This window comes from Trichoderma reesei, assembly GCF_000167675.1.
Source record: "Trichoderma reesei QM6a unplaced genomic scaffold TRIREscaffold_15, whole genome shotgun sequence".
NCBI classification, from domain to species: Eukaryota; Fungi; Ascomycota; class Sordariomycetes; order Hypocreales; family Hypocreaceae; genus Trichoderma; species Trichoderma reesei.
In genome coordinates this window covers 712,475-734,197 of record NW_006711162.1, presented here as the reverse complement: position 1 = coordinate 734,197, position 21,723 = coordinate 712,475, and the positions used below count along the sequence as shown (strand labels likewise).

At 51.4% G+C, this 21,723-nt stretch overlaps 7 protein-coding genes across 7 annotated transcripts; 5 read left to right on the top strand and 2 right to left on the bottom strand.

Annotated features, from left to right (window-relative positions):
* Positions 1 to 515: 515 nt before the first annotated feature.
* On the top strand, positions 516 to 2,175 carry TRIREDRAFT_122825 (uncharacterized protein; the record flags this gene model as incomplete). The annotated part of the gene is made up of 6 exons (XM_006967069.1): positions 516 to 679; positions 744 to 809; positions 874 to 1,371; positions 1,422 to 1,511; positions 1,564 to 1,597; positions 1,666 to 2,175. 6 exons carry the CDS (start codon positions 516 to 518, stop codon positions 2,002 to 2,004), a joined length of 1,191 nt encoding a protein of 396 aa, XP_006967131.1. The 3' UTR covers positions 2,005 to 2,175.
* A 2,731-nt stretch (positions 2,176 to 4,906) lies between these two features.
* On the bottom strand, positions 4,907 to 6,583 carry TRIREDRAFT_122824 (uncharacterized protein; the record flags this gene model as incomplete). Its single annotated transcript, XM_006966972.1, has 5 exons — positions 4,907 to 5,559; positions 5,626 to 6,006; positions 6,073 to 6,163; positions 6,233 to 6,337; positions 6,398 to 6,583. 5 exons carry the CDS (start codon positions 6,581 to 6,583, stop codon positions 5,159 to 5,161), a joined length of 1,164 nt encoding a protein of 387 aa, XP_006967034.1. The 3' UTR covers positions 4,907 to 5,158.
* A 1,122-nt stretch (positions 6,584 to 7,705) lies between these two features.
* Positions 7,706 to 9,248, top strand: TRIREDRAFT_79813 (uncharacterized protein; the record flags this gene model as incomplete). Its single annotated transcript, XM_006967068.1, has 2 exons — positions 7,706 to 8,017; positions 8,201 to 9,248. Exons 1-2 carry the CDS (start codon positions 7,719 to 7,721, stop codon positions 9,246 to 9,248), a joined length of 1,347 nt encoding a protein of 448 aa, XP_006967130.1. The 5' UTR covers positions 7,706 to 7,718.
* Positions 9,249 to 12,937: 3,689 nt separating this feature from the next.
* On the bottom strand, positions 12,938 to 14,200 carry TRIREDRAFT_64882 (uncharacterized protein; the record flags this gene model as incomplete). The annotated part of the gene is made up of 1 exon (XM_006966971.1): positions 12,938 to 14,200. One exon carries the CDS (start codon positions 14,198 to 14,200, stop codon positions 12,938 to 12,940), a length of 1,263 nt encoding a protein of 420 aa, XP_006967033.1.
* A 1,882-nt stretch (positions 14,201 to 16,082) lies between these two features.
* On the top strand, positions 16,083 to 16,922 carry TRIREDRAFT_109388 (uncharacterized protein; the record flags this gene model as incomplete). Its single annotated transcript, XM_006967067.1, has 3 exons — positions 16,083 to 16,103; positions 16,647 to 16,794; positions 16,858 to 16,922. The coding sequence occupies 3 exons, from the start codon at positions 16,083 to 16,085 to the stop codon at positions 16,920 to 16,922; spliced, it is 234 nt and encodes a 77-aa protein (XP_006967129.1).
* Positions 16,923 to 17,961: 1,039 nt separating this feature from the next.
* TRIREDRAFT_109387 (uncharacterized protein) lies at positions 17,962 to 18,826 on the top strand (the record flags this gene model as incomplete). Its single annotated transcript, XM_006967066.1, has 2 exons — positions 17,962 to 18,397; positions 18,492 to 18,826. 2 exons carry the CDS (start codon positions 17,962 to 17,964, stop codon positions 18,824 to 18,826), a joined length of 771 nt encoding a protein of 256 aa, XP_006967128.1.
* Positions 18,827 to 20,227: 1,401 nt separating this feature from the next.
* On the top strand, positions 20,228 to 21,355 carry TRIREDRAFT_122823 (uncharacterized protein; the record flags this gene model as incomplete). The annotated part of the gene is made up of 1 exon (XM_006967065.1): positions 20,228 to 21,355. The coding sequence occupies one exon, from the start codon at positions 20,228 to 20,230 to the stop codon at positions 21,353 to 21,355; it is 1,128 nt and encodes a 375-aa protein (XP_006967127.1).
* Positions 21,356 to 21,723: the final 368 nt, after the last annotated feature.

Here is a 21,723-nt window from a genome sequence, read left to right as displayed (position 1 = left end):
TTGGCCGTGTCCGTCCAATGGGGCGGCCGATCCAGAAACGGCATCATCTGATGTCCCGCCAGGGTCAATCGCTCCCGACCGACTGGTTTATCACTCCATCACCGCTAGGGATGTGCGTAGATGGATCGGTTCCCGCTGCGGGCACCGCCCCAGGCTTTGCACGGAGAGGGAGATAATAGTACTAGTAGTAGTGTACTAGAGAGAGAGGGAGAGGGAGAGAAAGAGAGGAAGAGAGAGAGGAAGAGAGAGGAAGAGAGAGGGAGCCGTGGAACGTCCGCATGGGCCGCCCAGAGGGAGCCTTGAGCCTGGTCGGCCATGCCCATCCTGGACCATTCCCCTGTTGGATCGGTGCCGACAGCTTTTACGATGGAGACTGACAGACGCAATGGCTGCCTCCAGTGTTGCAGTGTGTCTGCGGGATATAAGAGAGCGGATGGGACTCGCACGTTTCGGGGTTCGATTCAAGACCCAATTGCAAGTTTGCTGCATCTCGTCTCATTATATCTATCCACATCATGGCCCCCGGACGATATGCCCTTCGAGCCAACGAGCTTGCTTCCATGTTGAGCGGAAGCACGCTGACGATCCCCAATCTGAAGGTGCCGCTGGCCAAGTTTGCGAGGGGACAGAGCAAGTATACGGCTGAAATCCGACGATGGGTGGATAGGCTGGTTGAGGAGTAAGTGGAAGCGCCTTCGTCTCCTTGGGAAAAAAAGAGGTCATGTATTAACATGTGCACACAGGAACATTCATGACAGGAGAAAATGCATTGGTGTCAAGCGCTGTGACTTTGGATATCTCGCCGCATGGTAAGACTCCTCCAACAATTCTCGGATTGATACCATTGCCCTTGTACTAACGTCCTTATGACAGTTGTTTTCCAGACGCCGACTGGGAGCAACTCAAGGCTGCGGCAGCATTCCTGGTCTGGATCTTCACATGGGACGACATCATCGACCACGGAGAGGATACCAGCGGCATCATCTCCAACGGAGACCGCGCGCGGGTCTTTTGCCAACAGTCGCTCGAGTATATTAGCCAGAAGCTCGAACTGGGCGGTTCCTGTGAAGAGATTGCCAGTCAGATTGCGCCCAGCATGTCCATGTTTGACGAGACTGCTGGACCCTTGATGTCGGTGAACTGGAGTCAGAGTTGGTCTTGTCTCATCAACGAACAAACATTGCCGAACAACATTCTGACAACGATTCTCACAGGACAAACGCAGAGACTGTACAGCGAGATTGAGCATTATGTAAAATGCTGCCTCATTGAGCATCTGCAGCAAGAGGACGACTCCATCCCCTCGCAGGAAGAGTACACCACCATGCGCTTCGGAACGTCCGGAATCACTCCAGGGATTGCCATTTGCGAGTAAGGAAGATCGTGCCATAGCTATACGATAACTGCTGACTTGTCAACAGGTTCACCAGGGATATCTCACTGCCGGATGAGATTGTCGAGTCCGCTCCGATGAAAGTCATCTGGAGGGAGATTACCCGGCTTTGCATGATGTAAGGGTTAGATGGGATTTCTTGCACAGAGGTAGAAGCTGACTTTACACAGGATCAACGACATTTACTCGTGTCAGAAAGAACTGGTTAGTAAATGCAGCGAAATCTCAATCACAAGCATTCAAAGGAGGAACTGACAAAGATGTTCTCCCAGCGAAGCGGTGTCATTCAGAACATCATCCCCGTCATTGCCTACGCCAGCGGAACCGACGACATCACCACCGTCACCCAGGAATTCATGGACATTTTCCAAACCTCAGTCAACACCTTTGAAGAGGCCTACCAGCTCCTCAAGGCGCTCGCATCGCCCGACCCCAAGCTCTCAGAGGATATCCAAAAGTACATCCAGAACTGCCAGACCATCACGACGGGGTTGCTGGAATGGATGCTTCGCTCGGAGCGGTACAGCGTGGGCAAGCATCTGCAGGCGGATGGCTCGGCGCTCGTGCCTCTTATTTATGATAGTGGGAAGGCGACTGCTGGTAAGGCGTAAGTGATGGGATTCATTGGGCTTGTGGAGTGTGGTGTTCACTCGGCATATGATCATGGTATGGCGTTTGGGGGGGGCAACGATATGAGTATTGGCGTTTGTTTACGGGCACAAGGGACAATTCCCGATCGTTTTGTTTATCCACCAAGTTTTAACACCGTGGCCCTCTTTCACTTTCTGGACCTGAACCATTTTGCGTGTAATCTCGAACCATCACCTGAAGTGTTCAAAATTGTAGACTACATCTTGACCATTCCATCTCTATGACCGATAATCCCTTGACTTGTTCAAAGGCTAAGAAAACCATCTCATCTCTTGAATCATATCCATTGCATATTCTCAGCTAATTACAACCACACGTAGTTACACATGGCTATCGCGACACCCTCCAGGGATAACCCCGAGACGCCAGCTGACGCCCTGCCAACATTCTTGACAAGCCTCAAGCGGATCGGGCTGGGTAATCCCGCGAACCATCCATCCGTCAGCCAGCCAGCCGGCGCTTGTGTGTGTGTGTGACACGGGCATCTCGCGATGTCATTGGCCGTGTATACCGGACGGCAGATGCCTAAAAGTGGTCGCTCAGCCCTATGGATTCGTCTAGTTTCAGCTGAAGTTCGGTCAGCTGGAGTTCGGTCAGCCCTTGGCTTGCCCGAGGCTCCATGTGGTAGTACCCATTTATACGCCCTCCACTCCCTCCTTACAGTTTAGCATAGTGGTGGTGGTATCTGAGCTGATGGCTTGTTCTAGGCTGGTTCCTTATCGAGTTTGCATGTTCTTTCGAGAAAAACTGACCAGTGTCAGTGTATCCTGGATTCCTTCCCAGTGCGAAGCGAGCCTCTGGAAAGACCCCATTTCCAAGCCTATGAAGCTTCTCGCTGTTCATCGTCTATGCGACGAGTATATCGGAACATACCTACTTTACAGAGAAACAACAGACGGACAGTAACAGGACTGAGAGATATACCTTATCGAGCGACTCCTACTTGCGAACACTTCGATGGAGCACGACACCGTCTGTTGGCAAATTGTCCCTTTTCGAGCTATCAGCCTCACGAACATCTCAATCATGGCCAAGGCAGAACACGTCAAGTTACATTGTAATTTCGTCAATGCAATATTCTGGGTCTGTCGTTGTAGAATGACCTGGCTGGTCATGCGTTAACCCTAGAGGACAATGATAGACAGAGGCTGCCGATTGAGAAACTAGAGGACGTAGCTTATGGATACAGTTGAAGCGACGATTCTACAGAAATTGTCCTCATGCTGCTTCTCATTGTTCCCATTTGGGCTATAGACGTGGGTCATTCACTCCTAACTTCCCGGCTCATACGAGGCATTCGAGGTTCGGTTCGGTGAATGCACAACTTATTCTCATAGGGAGGTATTTCGCCTGTTACACATCGACTTGTCTTCTACAGGAATAGGGAGCCTGGGTAGTTACTCTTGCCACATTGCGAGACAAAAGACCTCCGTCATGTTGCACTGGTAGTCTCCAGTCGTGAAGACGCCGGAGCAGAGCCTGTGGCTATCGAATTTCATATTGCCTTGTGCGAGCGAGACAGGTTTGCATCAACAACTGACTGCCTTCTCGATCGTTTGCGGATTTGTTCCCTTATCACTAATGACCATGCGCAAAGGCAATCTCCTCAAGGGGCAGAGCGGTCGGCCTAGGCTACCCAGCTTTATATGTAGCTAGATAATACCTAAGGTATATGAGCATTCCAGGCAGTTGGCTTGACAAAAGGGAAGTGGTGGCCTTAACCGAGCTGGGGACCAGAGAGACAAATACCGGGTTGCGGGAAACAGTAATAAAGACCGACTCCACGAAAACAACATAGGAGGATATTAGACAAGGAGCGGCCCGATAGCAATGCTAATGAACCATCGTGGTTCACGGTAGTAGTAGTTCTACCTCCTTACAAGCACTCTGCATGTGAGTCCGAGGATGAGAAGGCAGGCCTTCCCCATCCCCTCAAGGATCTCAAACCACTCCACATGGTTGCTCGACAGGCGTGTTCATAGCCCTGTCGAGTCTCGATCAGGCATCTCATGAACCCCATGCCTCCACGAGTCAAGAAGCCCTGTGCTGACTCTGTTTTACCCACTTTACTGCATCAATCTGACTCAAATTAACCCAAGATGCTGACCAGTCAGCACTGAGACGGCGATAACGACGGCGGCATATTTTCTACTATTACCTGCAGGCCATGTTATCAGCCTCTGACTGTATACGAGGTGGTATTAACACTGAAAGCAACCAAAATGCCGGAACCAAATGCGACTTTGACGCTGATAATTATTGATCAATATAAGAGTTGCATGCAGTCGACTTTCTAAAAATGTTTTTACATCGAAGTCGGCTACGTTATAGCAACCTCCAGCGCTTCAAGAGCAACGACCACTGCTCTTGGTATCTTGTCGCAAGAATCGGCCCTTTCGTCGACCTCGGCCACATCTCCGAGGAGAAAGAAGTTGCTGTACCTAAAGCAAGTTTGCAATTTACACTCCCTAGTGAATCAGGCTATTATAAACTCCAGCAAGGGTTAAGCTGGAACCGCCGCCGCTTGAGCAGCGCATGGTCTGATGGTCACGCATAAGAGGCACGGAATAGCCTCATTATATCATGAGCATACATACTTGTACATACGGTGAACCCCTTGTTTGTTTGCGATCCCTTGCTCTGGCGGGTGCTTGGCGCAAAGACAGATTACAGATTCTTCGCCTCGGGACATCCTGGATGTTATTGAGACTCGGCTATGGAGCCGTTGGAGTATGTATGGGGTTTAAAACCGATCAATTGGTCAAGCTAGGCAATCCCTCTGCTCCAGGTCGTATGTGTCCATGGTAGATGTATTAAAGCTCTATGAGAATCCTGATCCAGAAGCCGCCATGTCCCGTATCCGTTGACGCATCAACTGAGGTCACTTTCAATCCAGGCGTAGAGAAGGGAACCTTTGCCATCCAACAATACCTAGGTAAATTTTCCGTAGCTGAATCCTGCCGCTATCCCGTACCGAAGCCGACCACATTCCATGAAATAAAGCTCTCATACTAGCAGCGTTGTGAAAGTCATATTACAAAGAAAAGATAAAAAGCTGTAATACCGCATGACCCCATGGAGAATGTCACGGGGGTGGCACTCAAGGGTGTTTTCTTAATCGAAGTGGCTCCAGGCCTGCGGGTTCCCTCGCGACTCGGGATTGCGAGCCTCGGTGGTCACGGTGAAGACTTCCGTCTTGACGATGCGAGCGTCTTCGCTGTCCCGCGAGGAAGTGTCTCGGTCGTCGTGGTCAATGACTGTGGCGTCCAGCACGCTGTCTCCTTGGAACCTGTTCTTGCTGGCTTGGGTGCGTCGGCTGTTGGCCCAGTGCTTGCTGTTTTGGTCGTCGAGCTGGTATGATGGCGAGAACTGGTTGGGGTCTTTGGACGCCGGGTCGTTGCTGCTGCCAAGCATGCCGAGGCGAGAGAAGAGAGGGCGAAGAGCTGGCAGAGAGCCTGCGACCAGGCCCATGTTGTACTCGATGGCCATCCAGTACAGAGACGATGCGCCCTCGACTACAGCGGAACATGATCAGCTGGGGTGCTCTCGCAGCTGGGTGTGAAAGGGAGGGGGCAACTTACATGTAGTATCTGTGCTTCCTGTCTTGTAAAAGTTCAAGCTCTTGAATCGAATCGCGGGGGCGATGCAGGCGACAACGCCACTTCCAAAGACGGCCAGCAGAGCAAGACTCTTGCGGCTGTTGAGCTGCACGCTCATCAGGGCCGGGAACGGCAGCACGAACATGATGATGTCGCAGGCAAAGATGAGGACTGCCTGATACATGAAGATGCCGTACGAGGTCATTGCCGGGAAGCAGTATTTGGCGCGATCGGGCGACATGAGGAAGTTGATGTCGTATGTGTACTTGGGCGGGTTGCATTGGAAGGCCGCGACAAAGGTTCCGGAGATGGTGAAGAGCGTGAAGAAGACGAGCAGTATCATGGTGGTCCATTGGACGTATGCTGGATGAAAGGTTTGTCGTCAATACAGAGCAGGCTGAGAGGTGGTGTTGCTCGGGTAATACTTACGGACTGGGAAGACTCGTCGGAGGAAGAGAAGGATACTCGATTTGACGGCAAAGGAGATGGATAGATAGAGACATATACAGACGTAGTACAACTATAGTTTAGAAAGTCAATTGGCTAGTTCAATCTTGCGTTGTGCCAACAGACACATGGGGCAACTTACCATGAACCAGTGCTTCAGCTCATCAGCCGTGACATGTTGAATATGCTTTCCAGCGCCATAGTACACCACCGCCAAGCCAATACCGTTGAACGTCGTGACAAAGATCTATATTGCAATGACTCGTCAGGACTTTGTCGATGGCAAAAGAGACATGGGAAGCCTTACCAATCCAATCAAGCAAGCCCAATCGTCAATACCAAAGGAGTTGAGCATAAACTTGCGAATGTAGAGCTTGGTGCTGCAAACCACAATGGCAAAGACGCCCGTGCCAATGATGGTGCCATACGAGACAGCAATCTCGTACTTCTCATCCGGCAGCAGCGTCATGTCTACAGGTCCCGGGGCCGCCATATTGAAAACTTGATGAGAGTTTGGACGGCACTTACAGAATCCCTCTCAGCAACGCACAGGACTTCGGGACGGCATTGTTGACTATATAGGACGACCACAAGAGCGGCATTGCCGCCACCCAAAGTCCCTCTGCCGAAACAGGCTCTTCATCCTCGTACAGACGCGGAAAAAAAAAAGCAAGCAGAGACAAGGTACCCCGTAGCACTCCGGGAGGAGTCTGCAAAGCTCACTGGAGAGAAGCTTCCATGTTCCTTGTCCGGGACCACGGGTTCGCCATCCTGGAAGGCCTATCAATTCCTCATAGAGCTCCGTGAGACGAACAAGCCGCCTCCTCGTACTTTCAGTTAGCGCAGCTGAAGAAATGCTTGACCAGCCCATATGCTCTCTCATTGGTAGCGAGCAAAGAGAGCAAGGAGCAAAATTGTCGCCTTGCCGAATGGAGAAGCTGTCTACCACGCGTTGACATGCTTCAGAGGAGGAGAATCCCCTATGGCTCTTGTCTCTCTGGTGTACTACTGTACTGTATCTTCATGGCCCCCTCCCCATATTCGGCATGCTTTCAATTTTCCTTCTAGCAGGGGACCCTTGCGCGGAATGCCTTGCTAGTAGACGGGTCCAGGCACACCTCTTGACATATCCGGATTTCCGCGCAATGTGACAGGTAACAAAACTTGGCCGGCTCCAGCCAACACACGAGGCTTTCGCTAACCATGCAGGCTCGGGGCACGAGATAATACCATTTTGATCTGAGATGGGCGTTCTTGGACAGGTTCGGGGGAATGGGCCAGGAGACGAGCAGGCAGCTTTTTAAGATGAGAGATGTCTGGAGGGGCTTAACTCGCAGCCCAGCTGATGGACACTACGGCAAAGATCCTGGCTCTACTAACATGAATAGCCTGCTTTGCATCTTATCAATGCGATGTCTCGGTACAGAATACAGGCTATTGTAATTACTGACTGGGCCAAAGTGTTCGCATATCGGGACTTCCATAAAGACCGCCTGTTGGTGTTGCGAGACTTAAATGTCGCACCTGTTCCCCCCGTTGGAATCTCCTCACATTCCTTGTAACCAAACATCAACGAACAGCATCTGAACTCTTTCGACCCCTCCCCTTCACACATCCCCTGAGATACCATGGCAGAAAAGTCATCGCCTTTCAAGGTCATCATTGCCGGCGGCAGTCTGGTCGGCTTGACAGCAGCGGTGGCGCTGGAAAAGGCCGGGATCGACTATGTGCTCTTGGAGAAGCGAGAGATTGCTCCTCACCTGGGCGCGTCGGTGTCCATCCACCCGCACACGCAGCGGGTGATGGAGCAGCTTGGAGTCTGGCCCGAGATCAAGGCGGCCGTCGTGCCGCTGGAGACGAGGCAGCACTATGATGAGAACGGCTTCTTGTTCGAGGACTCTTCCATCTTGAAGGAGATTTCCAAGATGTAAGTGCGTGTGATGAAGTGTGACGATGCGCCACAATCCTCTCTAGTCTCCGTCCCGCGCCCCTCCCCCGTTCCGAGCCCCCTTTCCATTACCTACTCTTCATTCAGCATATATTACAGCATCCCTGTTGTCAGTATAAGCGAAGGCGGGCAGACAAAGCTAATCATAAGCCGTACCTGCAGGACCCTCAACCGATGGACCACCTTCATGGAGCGGAGGTTCATGCTCAGCTGCATCTACAACCAGGTCGCAGACAAGTCCAGAACCCGGGCCCAAACCGGTGTGGCTTCCTACACGGAGACGGAAGATGGCGTCGAGGTGATCACAGACAAGGGCGAGGCCATCCGAGGCGACATGCTCATTGGCGCCGACGGCATCCACAGCACCATCCGCACGCTGATGGCTGATCACATCGCCTCAACTGACCCTGAAGCAGCCAAGGAGATGCGCAGTGGCTTCGTCAGCAACTATCACTGCATCTTTGCAACCTCCAAGAACGCCAAAGCCACGGCTGATGGCAAGCCGTTCTTGCCTGACGGAGCGGTGCACAATGTCTACTACTCAGGCTTCTCCGGTGTCATCGCCGCCGGTGTTCCAGGCCTTGTCTTTTGGTTCCTCTTTGTCAAGAGTGACCGCACAACATACACGCCTAATACGCCACGTTTCACAGAGGAGGATATGGAAACCACAATCGCCAAGTACGGGGACCATGCTGTTGGTCCGGGGTACACGTTCAAGGATCTCTGGGAGAGCAGAGTCCGGGCGAACATGCTGCCCCTCGAGGAAGGCGTCCTGAAGCCAAAGTGGAACTCTGGCAGAGTGGTGCTCATGGGCGATGCGGTCCACAAGGCCACCATCAACCCTGGCCTTGGCGGTAACCTGGCCGTCGAGGGCGTTGTCCACTTGATGAACGAGCTGGTGCCCTTGGTGCGGCGCTGTGAGGCCGATGGGCGGAGGCCAACCAAGAGCGAGGTCACGGCTGTTCTGGATACCTATGAGGCGAAGCAGCGGCCGCACGCAAACACCATTGTCACCATGTCTGGATATGTTACCAAGTATGAGGCCATGGAGACGTGGTGGCTGAGGCTCTTGCGGAGAGTGTCTCCCTGGGTCAGCGACAAGACTAAGGCTGGCGGCTTCGTTGGCTACATCAACGAAGGGCCGTGGCTCAACTACTTGCCGAACCCGGACAACGAACGGCTGACTGAGAAAATCACCGAGAAGCAGTAATGGCGTGGGGAAGCACTCATCGGGTAATACTTTGCTTGTCTGATTGGAGGTTCATGTTGCATGTTTATTGCTTTAAAGGGGGGGCGTTAATCTGGTCTTTAGCTTTGGTTCATACTATCACCTGCAGTTCTAATCGACTCACCTATTAATTCTTGCTCTGCCTCAGAACTTCCGCAACCGTCGGCTGTATTACACACTCTGCAACGTTCTCCGACTCACCAAGCTAACGGTATGCCACGCTTAGAGCCGTTGTCGAAATCCCTGCCTCGGCATGGCAGTGAAACACAGTCTTACCTCGTTCAGCCGAACCGTCGAGCCCCAGCCGCGGAACCGTCTTATGTGTGCCGCGGACCGTGCAAGCGGCCAGCACTCGTCTGGGCTTAGTTGGTGAGAAGAGAGAAGAGGAACCCATCTGTGGAAACAGTGTGGAAGTCGAGAAGCATCCGGAAGGGATCTACAGGAGCGGTCCCGGCCGGCACTCGTTGGCGTGTTGGTAGCAACAACAAGGCCCATAATCAACCATGTCGGCAGACGATATCCGGATGGGCCATAGCTCTTCATAGTAGTTGCACTACTATGAGCAGCAGCAGGGTCTCGACGCCCACCAACTCGGTTGCAACAAGTCCCGAGACGTTGAGCAGTCGGCATATAGTAGTAGTGGCTGTACATACCTACTCGCGGGTTTAGTATTAGGTGGGATTGACTCCATTCACAACGCAGTTTGTTCCATACAGACTATACTAGCGCAACCCCCAATCTCCGTACGAGCCAGCCAATGGTCTGCGGACAAGAGGTCGGAATCTTGGTTCCTTAATCTTATGCTCTTAGCACTGATACGTCCCCGTCCCATCTCCCGCATCCCCGGCGCCATTAGCTCGCTCGCCTCATGGACACGGTAGCATCCGGAACCAGTTCTGCGGCTCCGATACGCACGCTTCCTCCACGCAGTTGTTCCGGACCTCCAGTCTCCGAGTCATGGAAGCTTCGTAGGCAGCATACTTAGAGGCAGTGTGATTCCGGACCTGCATGCTGCAGCGTGCAGTCACACTCGCCCATAATTTGATGCCGTCCCCTATCACAGCTTTGCAATGTGATTGCACGTACATGAAATTGCGACAAAGGGGCTGTCCAATCGCTGGCTTATACATAGCCCCCACCGAATGGTCGACCAGCATCCGATGAAGAAGGCCTCGAAAGAGAGGCCCGCCTCAGACATGTTGAAGACCAGCTGAATACGCAGCTGAACCCCGCATAATAAAGCGTTGCCACGGCCATACGATATGGTGCCGCATCGGCCGATGACAGCTATTCCTAACATCCACAGGATCACGCAAGGAGCATCGATTGGGTCCCACCAAAGGCGGCCAAAGCGTGCCGCAAGTCTCCTATTCGCGGCGGTTATCCTTCGGCCAAGTATTGTGTGCTGGGTCTTCCTTTGCCGATATACTAGGGTCTTCACATGGCACAGCGAGGCGTCCGGGATGCTTGGAAAGGCAAGAGTCGGCGTTACGGGGGGGGGCCCGGCTTGCCCTGAAGACCCCTGTGGGCTGCAGGGGAGAATCCGCCCGCTTCCCGGACCTCGATCAGGAATGACAATGGACGATAACTCTGGTGCCTCTCGATAAGGAGCCTCCATCCGTATTACTTGTTCCCAACCTTGAAGTCAAGAGAGGAATGACAGTGTCCTTTTCTCGAAAGCAATTCTCAACCTCTGGGTGGCTAGTCCTCTGATGCCTTTTGGCTCTGTTCAGTTGCGATGCTCATGGACAATTGAGAGCCCTACTCTGCATACTCAAAGGCCATATCTTGCTTGGAGGTCTTACCTTTGCGTCAACGCCTTACCTTCTCCGAGGTAACAAGCAGCATGTTGTGAGACAGCTAGGCTATCCAAATCGTTGGAAGGCCTCCTTAAACGTCAATCTCGTCTGCTTGTGGCACCCGCACTCCAGCCACTTCCCCTGGCAGGGACGCCCGTCAAAGGGCGTGTGCTGTCAAGTTACGATGTTCAAGATACGGAAACTCAAACGAGTTGCAAGGCTGTATGGGGGGCCTATTGGATGCCTTTCACGCGCATACTGGCACGCACAAGCAAATAGCCGATGCTGACGGCTACGCGGCTTCGCTCACCGCCGGCTGAGCTTGAACGGCAGAAGAAAGTGACTGAATGCAAGACGAGTTGGGGAGTCATTTGACTTTTCCCCTTCTCCATACATCAAAGGAAACAAAATCGCTTGGAAGCATCGGCTTTTGAGATCCCCTATCTTATTCCCTTCATTTGTTTAGCCTCACTTTACAAGAGATCTTGAACCTTCTATCTAGCAGTTCACAAAGGGCTAACAGAGCTTTGCTCACTTTCACAGCAAGTTTACTTCATCCCCGGAGTGGAAGCAGACATTCACTCTCTCGAAAGGTCATCTTACAGCTTACTCAATAGCGCACATGAAGCTCGAAGAAGATCGCTATCAGAACGAACCCAGGACGGAGGGCCGCCGGTCAACATGATGATCTGCCAGTTTGACGAATCTGCCCCTCGGTTACATGTAGCCATGGCACTGATTCCAAGTCATACTCCCCTGAAGTGATATCTCGTATCCTGACGATTTTATACATGAAGTCTCTTCTTCTGGTCGTTTTACATGCAGATCGAATGTGACTGCCCGCCTTGTCGATACCTCCTTGTAATTACTCAAATCGATATACCGTATGAGTACCCCATCCAGAGAATGATATGAATTCGAACAGACCCTGAGGTGGAGCTTTGCATTGGGAATTGTTTCCACCCAGAGAGCCATATAGGGAAAGGAATATGGATCAGCGGTTAATACGCAGCCGAATGCAACGTGGACCGACCCTCCTATTGTCATTCTGCATCATGCCCTTGCCCGCGCAAGCAATCAATAAGTCAAAGTGCACCCATTTCTCCATAAGATTCATTCTCTTGGGTTCAAGCTTTGCCAGCCAGATTGGGGAATCACCTCCTTACCCTTCACTCAAGCGATCAAGCAGCTTCTGGCGAGGATGAACTGGTAGACAGACTCATCTGTAAACAAAGGTTAGATGGTGTGACTAGGAACTTGGAGCTTTGCGACCCTGAGCTGCAGTTTTATATTCAACATGCTTGCTGTGACAGTCATAAAGCCCCTCGACTTTGTCAAGAATAGCCTAATATGTTGCCGCTAAGGATCGGCTCCAGATTTGCTCTGCTTCCTACCAAAGGTTTATGTTCGATTTGTTTCATTATTCGTCGGGTTGTTAGTGCGATCTGATAACCGAGCTGAGACTGTGTTGGCATTCCCTTTCGGACATTCCATGTATCCCTCTACCAGTCCGGGCCTTACATCTGCTCGTATAATTGAGAGACTGGATTTGAAGATGGCCGATAGCATAAGTTCATGGACCTGCAGGCCAACGGAGACGTAGAAAGATCACGGACAACCGTCGAGAGCTGATTGTATTCGAGGATTCGATTGAGCCCACAAGGCTGGTGATTACGACAGACAAGGTTATACTCCTGCCTTGACTTTTGTGCCTAAAGAATTCTAATAGCCTTCGCTCATGACAACGATGTCTCAGACTATCAACATGTCCATTGATCAGTTCGTCCTCTATATCGGAAGTTTGCTAGCGCAAAGGTCAATATTAAAAGTTAACGATACAATTGCCCATCATACAGTAAGGTGTTATCGATCCTAAATTTTCCAAGTCCCTTTCCGCTCTCTCAAAGGGAACCAGGCCACACACATAAAGGCCGTGCCCAATATGAGCCCACCAGCCGAATAGCCAATACCACCCAGCCAGCGAGTATGTGTAAAATCCCCAAAGATGGCCCCTGCGATAGGCGTCCCGACAAGAATTGCTACTCCGAAAAACACAAAGGCCATTCCCAAGCGAGTGCCGACTCGTGATATATCTGCGGTCTGGGTCATGATGACAACCGGCGTCCCAGTAACTGTTGCCCCGGAAGTGATTCCATAGAGAATGGCAAATACAACGATGCCGCCTAGGTTCTTGATGCCCATCCAGCCAAAGGCCAGGATTCCAGAGGCAAAGGTGGAAAAGATCATGACGTTGAGCACTCCGTACTTGTCGCTGAGGTACATGGGCAAAAGCCGACCAAATATGCTTCCAAAGTTGAGCAACGTGACCGTGTATGGTGCAAAATCCAAGCTCGACAGATGGTTGAGCTCGTCATAGACTTGCAGATAGAAGAATGCGGTGTAAAGGACGAGAAAGTTCAAAACGCTGCCGACGACGAAGCTCATAAACGACAGATCCCTCCAAGCCGAGTTATCAACTAGAGAGCGGATGCGACCCGAGGTCGACACACGGGGGCGCATGAACACAACCGGTATGACACAAAGCCCCAAGATGATGAATGCAATGACTCGAGTCGTCCACCCAAAGCCAATCTTGGGAAGCAAATGGCTGAAGATGATTGGAAAGATGATGCCGCCAACTGGAGAGCCCGTTCCGGCAACGCCCATGGCGAACGCTCGTCGCTTCAGGAAATATTGCGACTGGATGGCCGTGGAGGGTAGAAACGTCAAGCCCATCCCGATGCCGACGCAGACTCCCTGCGCAAGCAGAACCTGCCAGTACGTTGTACATAGAGACGTCATGAACATCCCGAAGCATATCAAAAGCAGTCCTCCGATCAGTGGCGACGTAACGTATCCGGCGTCAAACAGCGGTCCTGCAACGAATCCTCCAAGGAACAAGAGACATGCTTGCAGAGATCCGATCCAAGAAATGGTCGACGCCGACTCCGACGTGAGCATCACCGTCTGGTAGTACGTCTGGAATGCGCCGAAGGCATTGATGAGGCCCCAAGTCGCCGCCATCACCACCCATCCGCCAAGGATCTGGAGCCAAGCGTTGAGTCCGCCATCTGGCACCGCAGTCGGAGTAGCAGGAGGAGGCGATGATGAAGGCGCTTCGTCGGGAGATGTCATAGCCGAAGGAAACGTTCGCTTCGATTCAACAAGGACATTTTCCTCCGCGACTGAGTCCGACGCTGTCTCGTCCTCTTTGTCCATGCTGCCAAGATATTCCGGAGGTGGAAACTGCTTGCTCGAGCTGGAGATGGTGAAGTAGGTATAATTTCTGGAAAGATACCCTAAGTAGGAGATTCAAGTAGACAGTCTCCCACGCTACCTTGAATGCTCGTTGACTGTAGCCATCGATAAGTCTAATACTGCTTCGATTGAAAAGCCGTGAACTTGGGTAGTTTTCACCGTTCGCGGAGAGGAGCATAAAGAGGCACCGCTGCCGTACATGTGCTCCTCGGGTATATCAGATTTATAAGCCAGCCAACAGCAAAATACGCACATCCCATCCAAGCTTGATAAATATCGCAACAGATCCAGACCATAACGGGAAGGACTTTCAACGTCGTATCTTCGTGTTCACCCGGTGGGGAAAATCCAACCACCATCTGGAAGCACCAAATCCACCAACTACCATTCTAAGGACTATGCCAAGAAATGTAGAAAACCCCCATGCGGCATTGATCTATCATCTACACAGAATTCTCTTTATGTATATCCGCAACTACTAGAGAACCCTGTTCTGCCCTAATCAGAGAATAGGGTCAAGGCTGCTCAGAGAGAGCGGATGAGAGGGACAGCAAAAATAGTCAGTGGCCGTGACAACATATCGAGCATCTACAGTTTAAACAATTAGCGACGGCCTTTTTCGTTTATTCCCGGGAGATGGTGTGGAGAAATGTAGCGATTTCCTGATTGTAACTGCAGGATGATGTGCTGCCCTGGGATTCCGTTGTCACTGCAACACTACGCGTTCTTGGAGCATTTGAGCTCGATCCTTCAACACTGTTCGCTGAGCAATGTTGAGTCATCCAGTCGCAATGTTTACGATTCTCAAAATCGCCAAAGTAGGACACACAATACATGGTCATCGTCTCTTTTACTTTATCTCCTCAAGTGTAACGTGTAATCATTCCGCGAATGTGGGCACTTGATCACGGATATATATCACGGATGTAGGACTCAGACGGCGCATCCGGCCTCGGGACACAGCTTGAAAGGAATATTAGATAAATCAGCTACGCCATGCCTGACGACGCATTCTTCAAACAGTTGCATCACTATACTAGGTCCTTAGCGTCTCTCATCAACAATTTAGGGTTCCCCAAACAGCTTATAAGAAATGTTGAGCTTAATTAGAAGCATGGTAAGCCTACAGCTTACCACTGGACTAATAGTAATTTGCTACGGAAGCTGGACTTGATAGTACAAGTTTCCATGAGCATCTCCTTATAATGGCCAATTTGGGACGAGATGAATATATCAGAAGAGCTGTTCTGCATAGTCATCTTTCTATATGCATAGACACCAAACGTGATTCAGAACGCAAGATGATTTTGCTGAGACTTTAACGGAGTCGATCTGAAATGTTGCTTTTTTAAAGCTGTGGATATGCATGAAATAGCAATGATACTACAAGAAAGGAACAGCACGCGAAAATGGTACAGGATAATGAAGCATTGTGCCAACCATGAGCTATGGCCATTCGCAGATACTCCATTATTAACTACATACGTAGGATGATTAGATTCCCGGCTAGAGAGGAATGAGAGTATCTGTCGAAGAGCAAGCTGCCACCAGATACATATCTATCCACAAATTACCTTATATAGATGCTTGTACTGTCAAGCAGGGCCATAAGAAAAGTCACATTCAACGTCCGTCCCGGCCAGAATGAGCAAAAGCCTCGCGGCCCGCCCCCAGGAGCACATTCCACAGTCCAGTATTACCTATTGCACCCTCTTCACCCAAGTCCACTCACAAGGTCGTTCCGTCCATTGATTCACCAATGGTCATCGCAGGTTGGATAGTGAGTATACTGCCTAAGTGAGCACGATGAACTTGCGCCCGGCGATGTGCCTATTACCGCGTGGCATGAGTCAGTGTCCTGCTTTGATATATAAGTGTGTATAAGTACTACATCTGCAGCACAGATTATCTGCGAGATTGTTCACGTTCTCTAGACTATGGTTTAGAATGTTAGACCATTTCTGCCGTCTCGCGATTGTTCCATTCACTTTGGTTCGAATCAACCAAGCTGGCAACTGTACACCTATCATCCCACACATAGCAGGGGACAGTTGAACATGGCCACAACAATCTCTGATGTTTATATGACAAAAGCATCCCAACGGGAGTAATCGGAAGAGCTTTCTGGCAAATCTGGCAACTTCTATCGCACTGCTACCGTAGTTCACGACACAATCTTCAAGTGGCTCTGATCCAAGTTTCCGGCTGCGAAAGGCAGATGTCACCTCTTTGTCAGCTTTGCTTGCCCTCGAAAGCTCAAAGGCCTAGAAGACATCGCCTCCTTTGCCTCCACAATGTCTCTCTGTATCCTGAGTAATTACAGAGACAGGTCGACGAGGTCCGTTCGTGGCACTACGACAACGTCAATAATGGCGTGTACAAGTCCGGTGTTGCAACTTCGCAAGAAGCGTATGAGCGTGCGTTGACGGAGCTTGCCGAGCAGTCGGACAGCCAAAAGTCTATATCAGACAGTAGGTAGGTTGCTACTCAATCATTCCTTGTGAAACAAATTTACAGACTTACACTCATCACAGCTATGTCACGCTTATCTGCTTTGACGTACGCAATCCTGCCTCCTGTCTCCCCTTCAGGTGACTAGTAAACCTGTAGGTCATCAACATGCAGCACTTCAAGTGCAAATTTCTTGATATGCGCTTGGGTCACTCGTACCTTCATAGATAGTTGTGATATCTCTGTAGGACATATTCCTCAAACTCTGCCTCTGGACGTAAAAGGTCCGTGCAGTGACTGCAATAAAGGCATATGCAAAGCTTTATCTGCCGTGTCCGAGATCTCTAATTGTGACGTGGATTGCGTTTATTGGGACGCATGTATGTAGCTTATAGCAGGGGTTAACATAAGGCATATCTTTGATCCAATTGATGACTTCGGCTTCCGTGGAACCCGTACTGCCATGCTGGCCAGTTGTTGTCAATTCTGCCCATCTCACCCGAGTTCCATCCATTAATAGACCAATCAGATACAAGAGAGATCAAGCCAGCCCGGACGATAATTTGTCTACATCCCTTCCGTCGCCGAGTTCGTGCAACTCCGAACAACAGATGCGGCTTATTACTCATGTCATCATCGCCCTGGCTCTCTATCACGGATGTCCGAGCCGCCTAGGGAGAGAAGCAACTGAGAAACGGCTCGCGGGAGCGGCCTTTCTCCACCCCGTTCAATATGGTCCCTGACAGGCACAGCTGCACAATGTCATTATTGGCGGCTGACGTAGATACTCATCTTACCTGACATCAGGGTGCAACAGCTCAGTTCAATCAACCTACTCCCTTGTTGACTCCTCGGGTACTAGACATCCACTGACATCACCCTCCAGCGTGGATCCGGCAAGGTGCTGATGCCGTGGTTGCATGCCGATCCCGTTGTGGTAACGGCGTGTAAGACCCGGTGGAGGCTCATGCTCAGAGTAACGTCAAGTCTTAGACAGATAAATTGATGGTCGTCTGCTCGCTTCAATGGCTCCATATCCTAGAATCAAATGTCCATCAAAAAACCTCTTGGTTCCACCACTCGGAAAGCTTCAAACATCGGATATCGCTTTTGCTAGCCGTCCTGTAAGTTTCGCAAGCCTAGATCGATGGTCCCATGCATTCAGATCTCCATCAACGATCCTCAACATGCCCGCCCTCAGAAACCTCAAGGTCCTCCCCGTCAACTTCTCAAAAGACTGGAACCCCCTCTTCGCCGGCTTCTGGAAATCATGGAGCATCCCCCGCCAACCCCCCATGGTCGTCACATTCCCTCACATCGGCGAAGGCGGCCCCAAGGAAGCAGCCGCATTCGAGCTCAAAAAGGCCCAGTACCTGGCCGCCGCGCGGACGAGTCCCGGGCAGACATGGTTCAAGCTGGTCGACACGTCCAAGACGCCCGACGAGTCGATTGTGGGCGGGCTGTGCATGACGCATTGGAAGCACGAAGAGAAGCCCAGGAACATGCCTGATGCGCCGCATCACGGGTTCGAGCCCGGGTCGCAGCGGCGGATGATGTCGGAGCAACTGTATGGGCAGGTTGATGAGTGGCATCGTCGAGCAATGCAGAAGCGAGAGCACATGTGTAAGTTCTCTTTCTGGCAGCAACAACGATTCAATTTTCCATCTCTTTTGGTGAAGAATCTCATTCTAACGATGTATCTGCAAATGCCCTCAAGACGGCCAAGCCATGTGGATACTCCCTGAATACCGCGGCCTCCGCGCCGCCCCCCTCCTGTTGAGCAAATTCGAAGAACTTCTCAACAAGCACGACGTCGAAGGGTACGCGGAATGCGTCCTGCTGAGCAAAGGGCTCCTCGAGAGGATGGGCTTCTTGGTCCTTAACGTCATCAACTTTCCCATGAAGATTGAGAACCCGAGCGAGGAGACCAAGGCTCTGATGGACGACTTCCTGTCTGAGTCAATCTACTTGATGTGGAGGCCCAAGAAGAGCGAGATGAACAAGAAGGATATTGTGATGCCTTCTGTGGGTTGGAGAGAGGCAAAGCTGTGAGCGGGCTGGAGTGTGTGTTGTGGTTTTTGTAAAGCATCGATGAGGTAGGGCTGGGCTTTTGGTGTTTCTCGGGGGACAAGATGGCTCAAGGCTGTACTCTTGGAGCTGTAGTGATCCGCTTCTGTATGAGCTGACTTCAAAGCTACCCATTCAACTGTTTACTCATTGTATGCCATGATAGGCAGATACATGGGGGCAGACAATGACATGTGCCCTATGTGATCTTCTTTCTCCTCTCGCACGATGCGATTGCTCCATTGCTTCAAGTTAGCCTCCGTTGTTCGGAAGACAGAGTAATTGTGTATCAGCTACGTAGCTTCGGGTGTCATATGGACTGAGTGCCTTGTTCACTGACTCAAATGTTTGTGTCTCAACATATTCAAGCCCATTTCATAAACTTCAGGATGTAGAGATAGCAGGACAGCATCCATGGCCGCTATACCATACACAACTACAGCCTCAATCATCTTTCCCCTCTGCATCTGTATGGCTTCAAGCTGTCACCACGCCAACGCTGCGAGTGTCTCCCAGATGCAAATAAATGGCGTACACATCTATTCGCCTGACAATGCGCCACAGCAAAGTAACGGCCTCTCCCTAGCAACTCATACCAGATCCATCAACTTTCTCCAAGCCGGACTGGTTCTAACCCCGAAGAGTCCAACGGAACTAAAGTCACCGTATCTCAAACCTAATTCTTGCCTCAAAGGTTATATGGTCTTCAGCCTCGTAGGCAGGTCTCCATGCAGATGTCCCTTTTCGCTCCCTTCAGTAGCCCATGAACGATGTTCATCCTAAAGTACTTCGTAAAGCGGATCGTATCGTGTGGTCACGATGCTACTTATGAGGAATCCATCTTCATGTTGATGGCAACCCCAATACCACATCACCACCATGGGCAGGAAGCCATGCCAACTTCCTCCTCGTCCTCTAAGCCTGGATGAGACAGACAGCAGTGCGCCACGCCCAACATAAAACTCCCACTACCCTTTGGAGAACTGTTGGGCAAGATATATTTTCCCTCCAGAAGTCCACAGCTGACGCCTCATAAACTAGCTTTTCATAGTCTCTTGCTTCAAGGTTCAAGGCTGTCGACCTGGACACTTGAACTCGAGACAACAAAGGACAAGCCTGGACTCGGACTCATATATAAAGCAAGCTGTGCCCCAACTCAACTGACCGGCAACTTCTCTCGCAGGCATACTCGTATACATACTCGCAGAGATACTCGGACTCGCACACATTCTTACTCTTCCGTGCTTCAAAGGATTTCTTACATCCAAGTCTTTCATACCTGCTTTCGAGTAATCCTCATACTCTCAACTCACTTTCGGACACTTCAAGCTCAGACGAGCACATACCAACAAAGTCAATATTCAAGACTTACCACCATCAGTCGCCATGTCTCTCACTCTGCGACTCCAGCTTGGCAACGGTGAGCCCAGTGCTCAGCGAGACCTCACCTCGCGCCTCCTCGATCTGCCAGTGGAGCTGGTAATTGCCATCGCTGCCCAGGTTCCTCGGCCCGACCAGATCCTGGCCTCGCAGACCTGCCGCGCACTGCGAAACATTCTCTGCGACAGCGTGCTCTCAGGAGACGACCATCTCCCGGTGAACCTCTCCATGGAAGAACGAACTGAGTTCCTCCTCCACTTATCCCGCGGAAGCCCCTGCCAATGGGTCTGCGAGGAGTGCACGGAGCTGCACTGGGCCTACATGCACGACACGCCCGCCAAGCCCCTGTCTGAGGGCTACCTCCCCTGCTTCTTCCCCGGTTATGGTCAGCGACAAGACCTCAACCTCCACTCCATCTATGGCTTCAAGCTGAACCATAGACATGTTCAGCTGGCGTTGAAGCACACGCGTCTCGCCGCCACCGAGGCTCTGGACACGACATACCTCCAGAAACTCCTCCAGCCGTACCAAAAGCGGATTCGCTCGCGCTACACCCGCAAGCACCTCGTCGACGCCGACTTTTCGGCACATCCCAAAGTCGTCGACGGCAGATTCCTCGTCAAGACGACCTTTGACTTCCGCGAGGGCTACGACAAGGTCTGCAGGGAGTACCTTGGCACCGTCGCTCTCTGCGGTCATCAAATCATCCAAGCCAGCGATGTCCTCAACTGGCGAGGGCAGCTGTCCGACTCCCACAACGACCTCCACCCGCTGTACGCCCTCCTGATCACCGTCAGGGCAGCCTTCCAGTCGCCGGGCAGGGAGTTTTGTGGCCGGTGCGAGTTCTGCGGCACCGACTTCTCCGTCAAGGCCACGCCGGAGCGAGTCACGGTGCGCGCCTGGAAGGACTTTGGCCCAGAGGGAACGACATATGATCCCTACTGGCGCTCGCACTTGAGCAGGGTGTTCAGCACAAGAACCGCCTGCCGCATGGACGGAAGCATCAGGGAGCTCTATGGCGAGGATAAAGGCCAGGCTATACGGGCAACGGGTGCCGATTATGTGCCTGGTTCCTGGATTTGGGTGGACGGAATCCCCCCATTTGGCGTCAGTCGTCGGTTGGAGTTGGACTAAGCAGCTAATAAGGACGGAGGAGCATCTCGGGCTTGGGTAAGGGGTGGAGACCGGAGCGGGTTTAGCTAGTTCCGAAATCAGCGAATTCTATATCTTTAATCAGATTTTTTTTCACAGCGCCTTTCTTCGTTTCTACATCTTCCCATTCTTTTTCTCTTGTCTTCTCCAGAGTTGTCGACATTCTTGCGACCGCGCGCATCTGATCGCCGACTATCAGTACTGCTAGCAGCTTTACATACCCTCAATGAGACACTTTATGACTTGCGTCCCGACTGACCGATCTCGTGCCTCGTGCAACCCGTGATGTCTTGCCATGGCACATTCGAAGCTTTAGCGATCTTTCTCTCCATGGTCGCCAGAGTCAATAT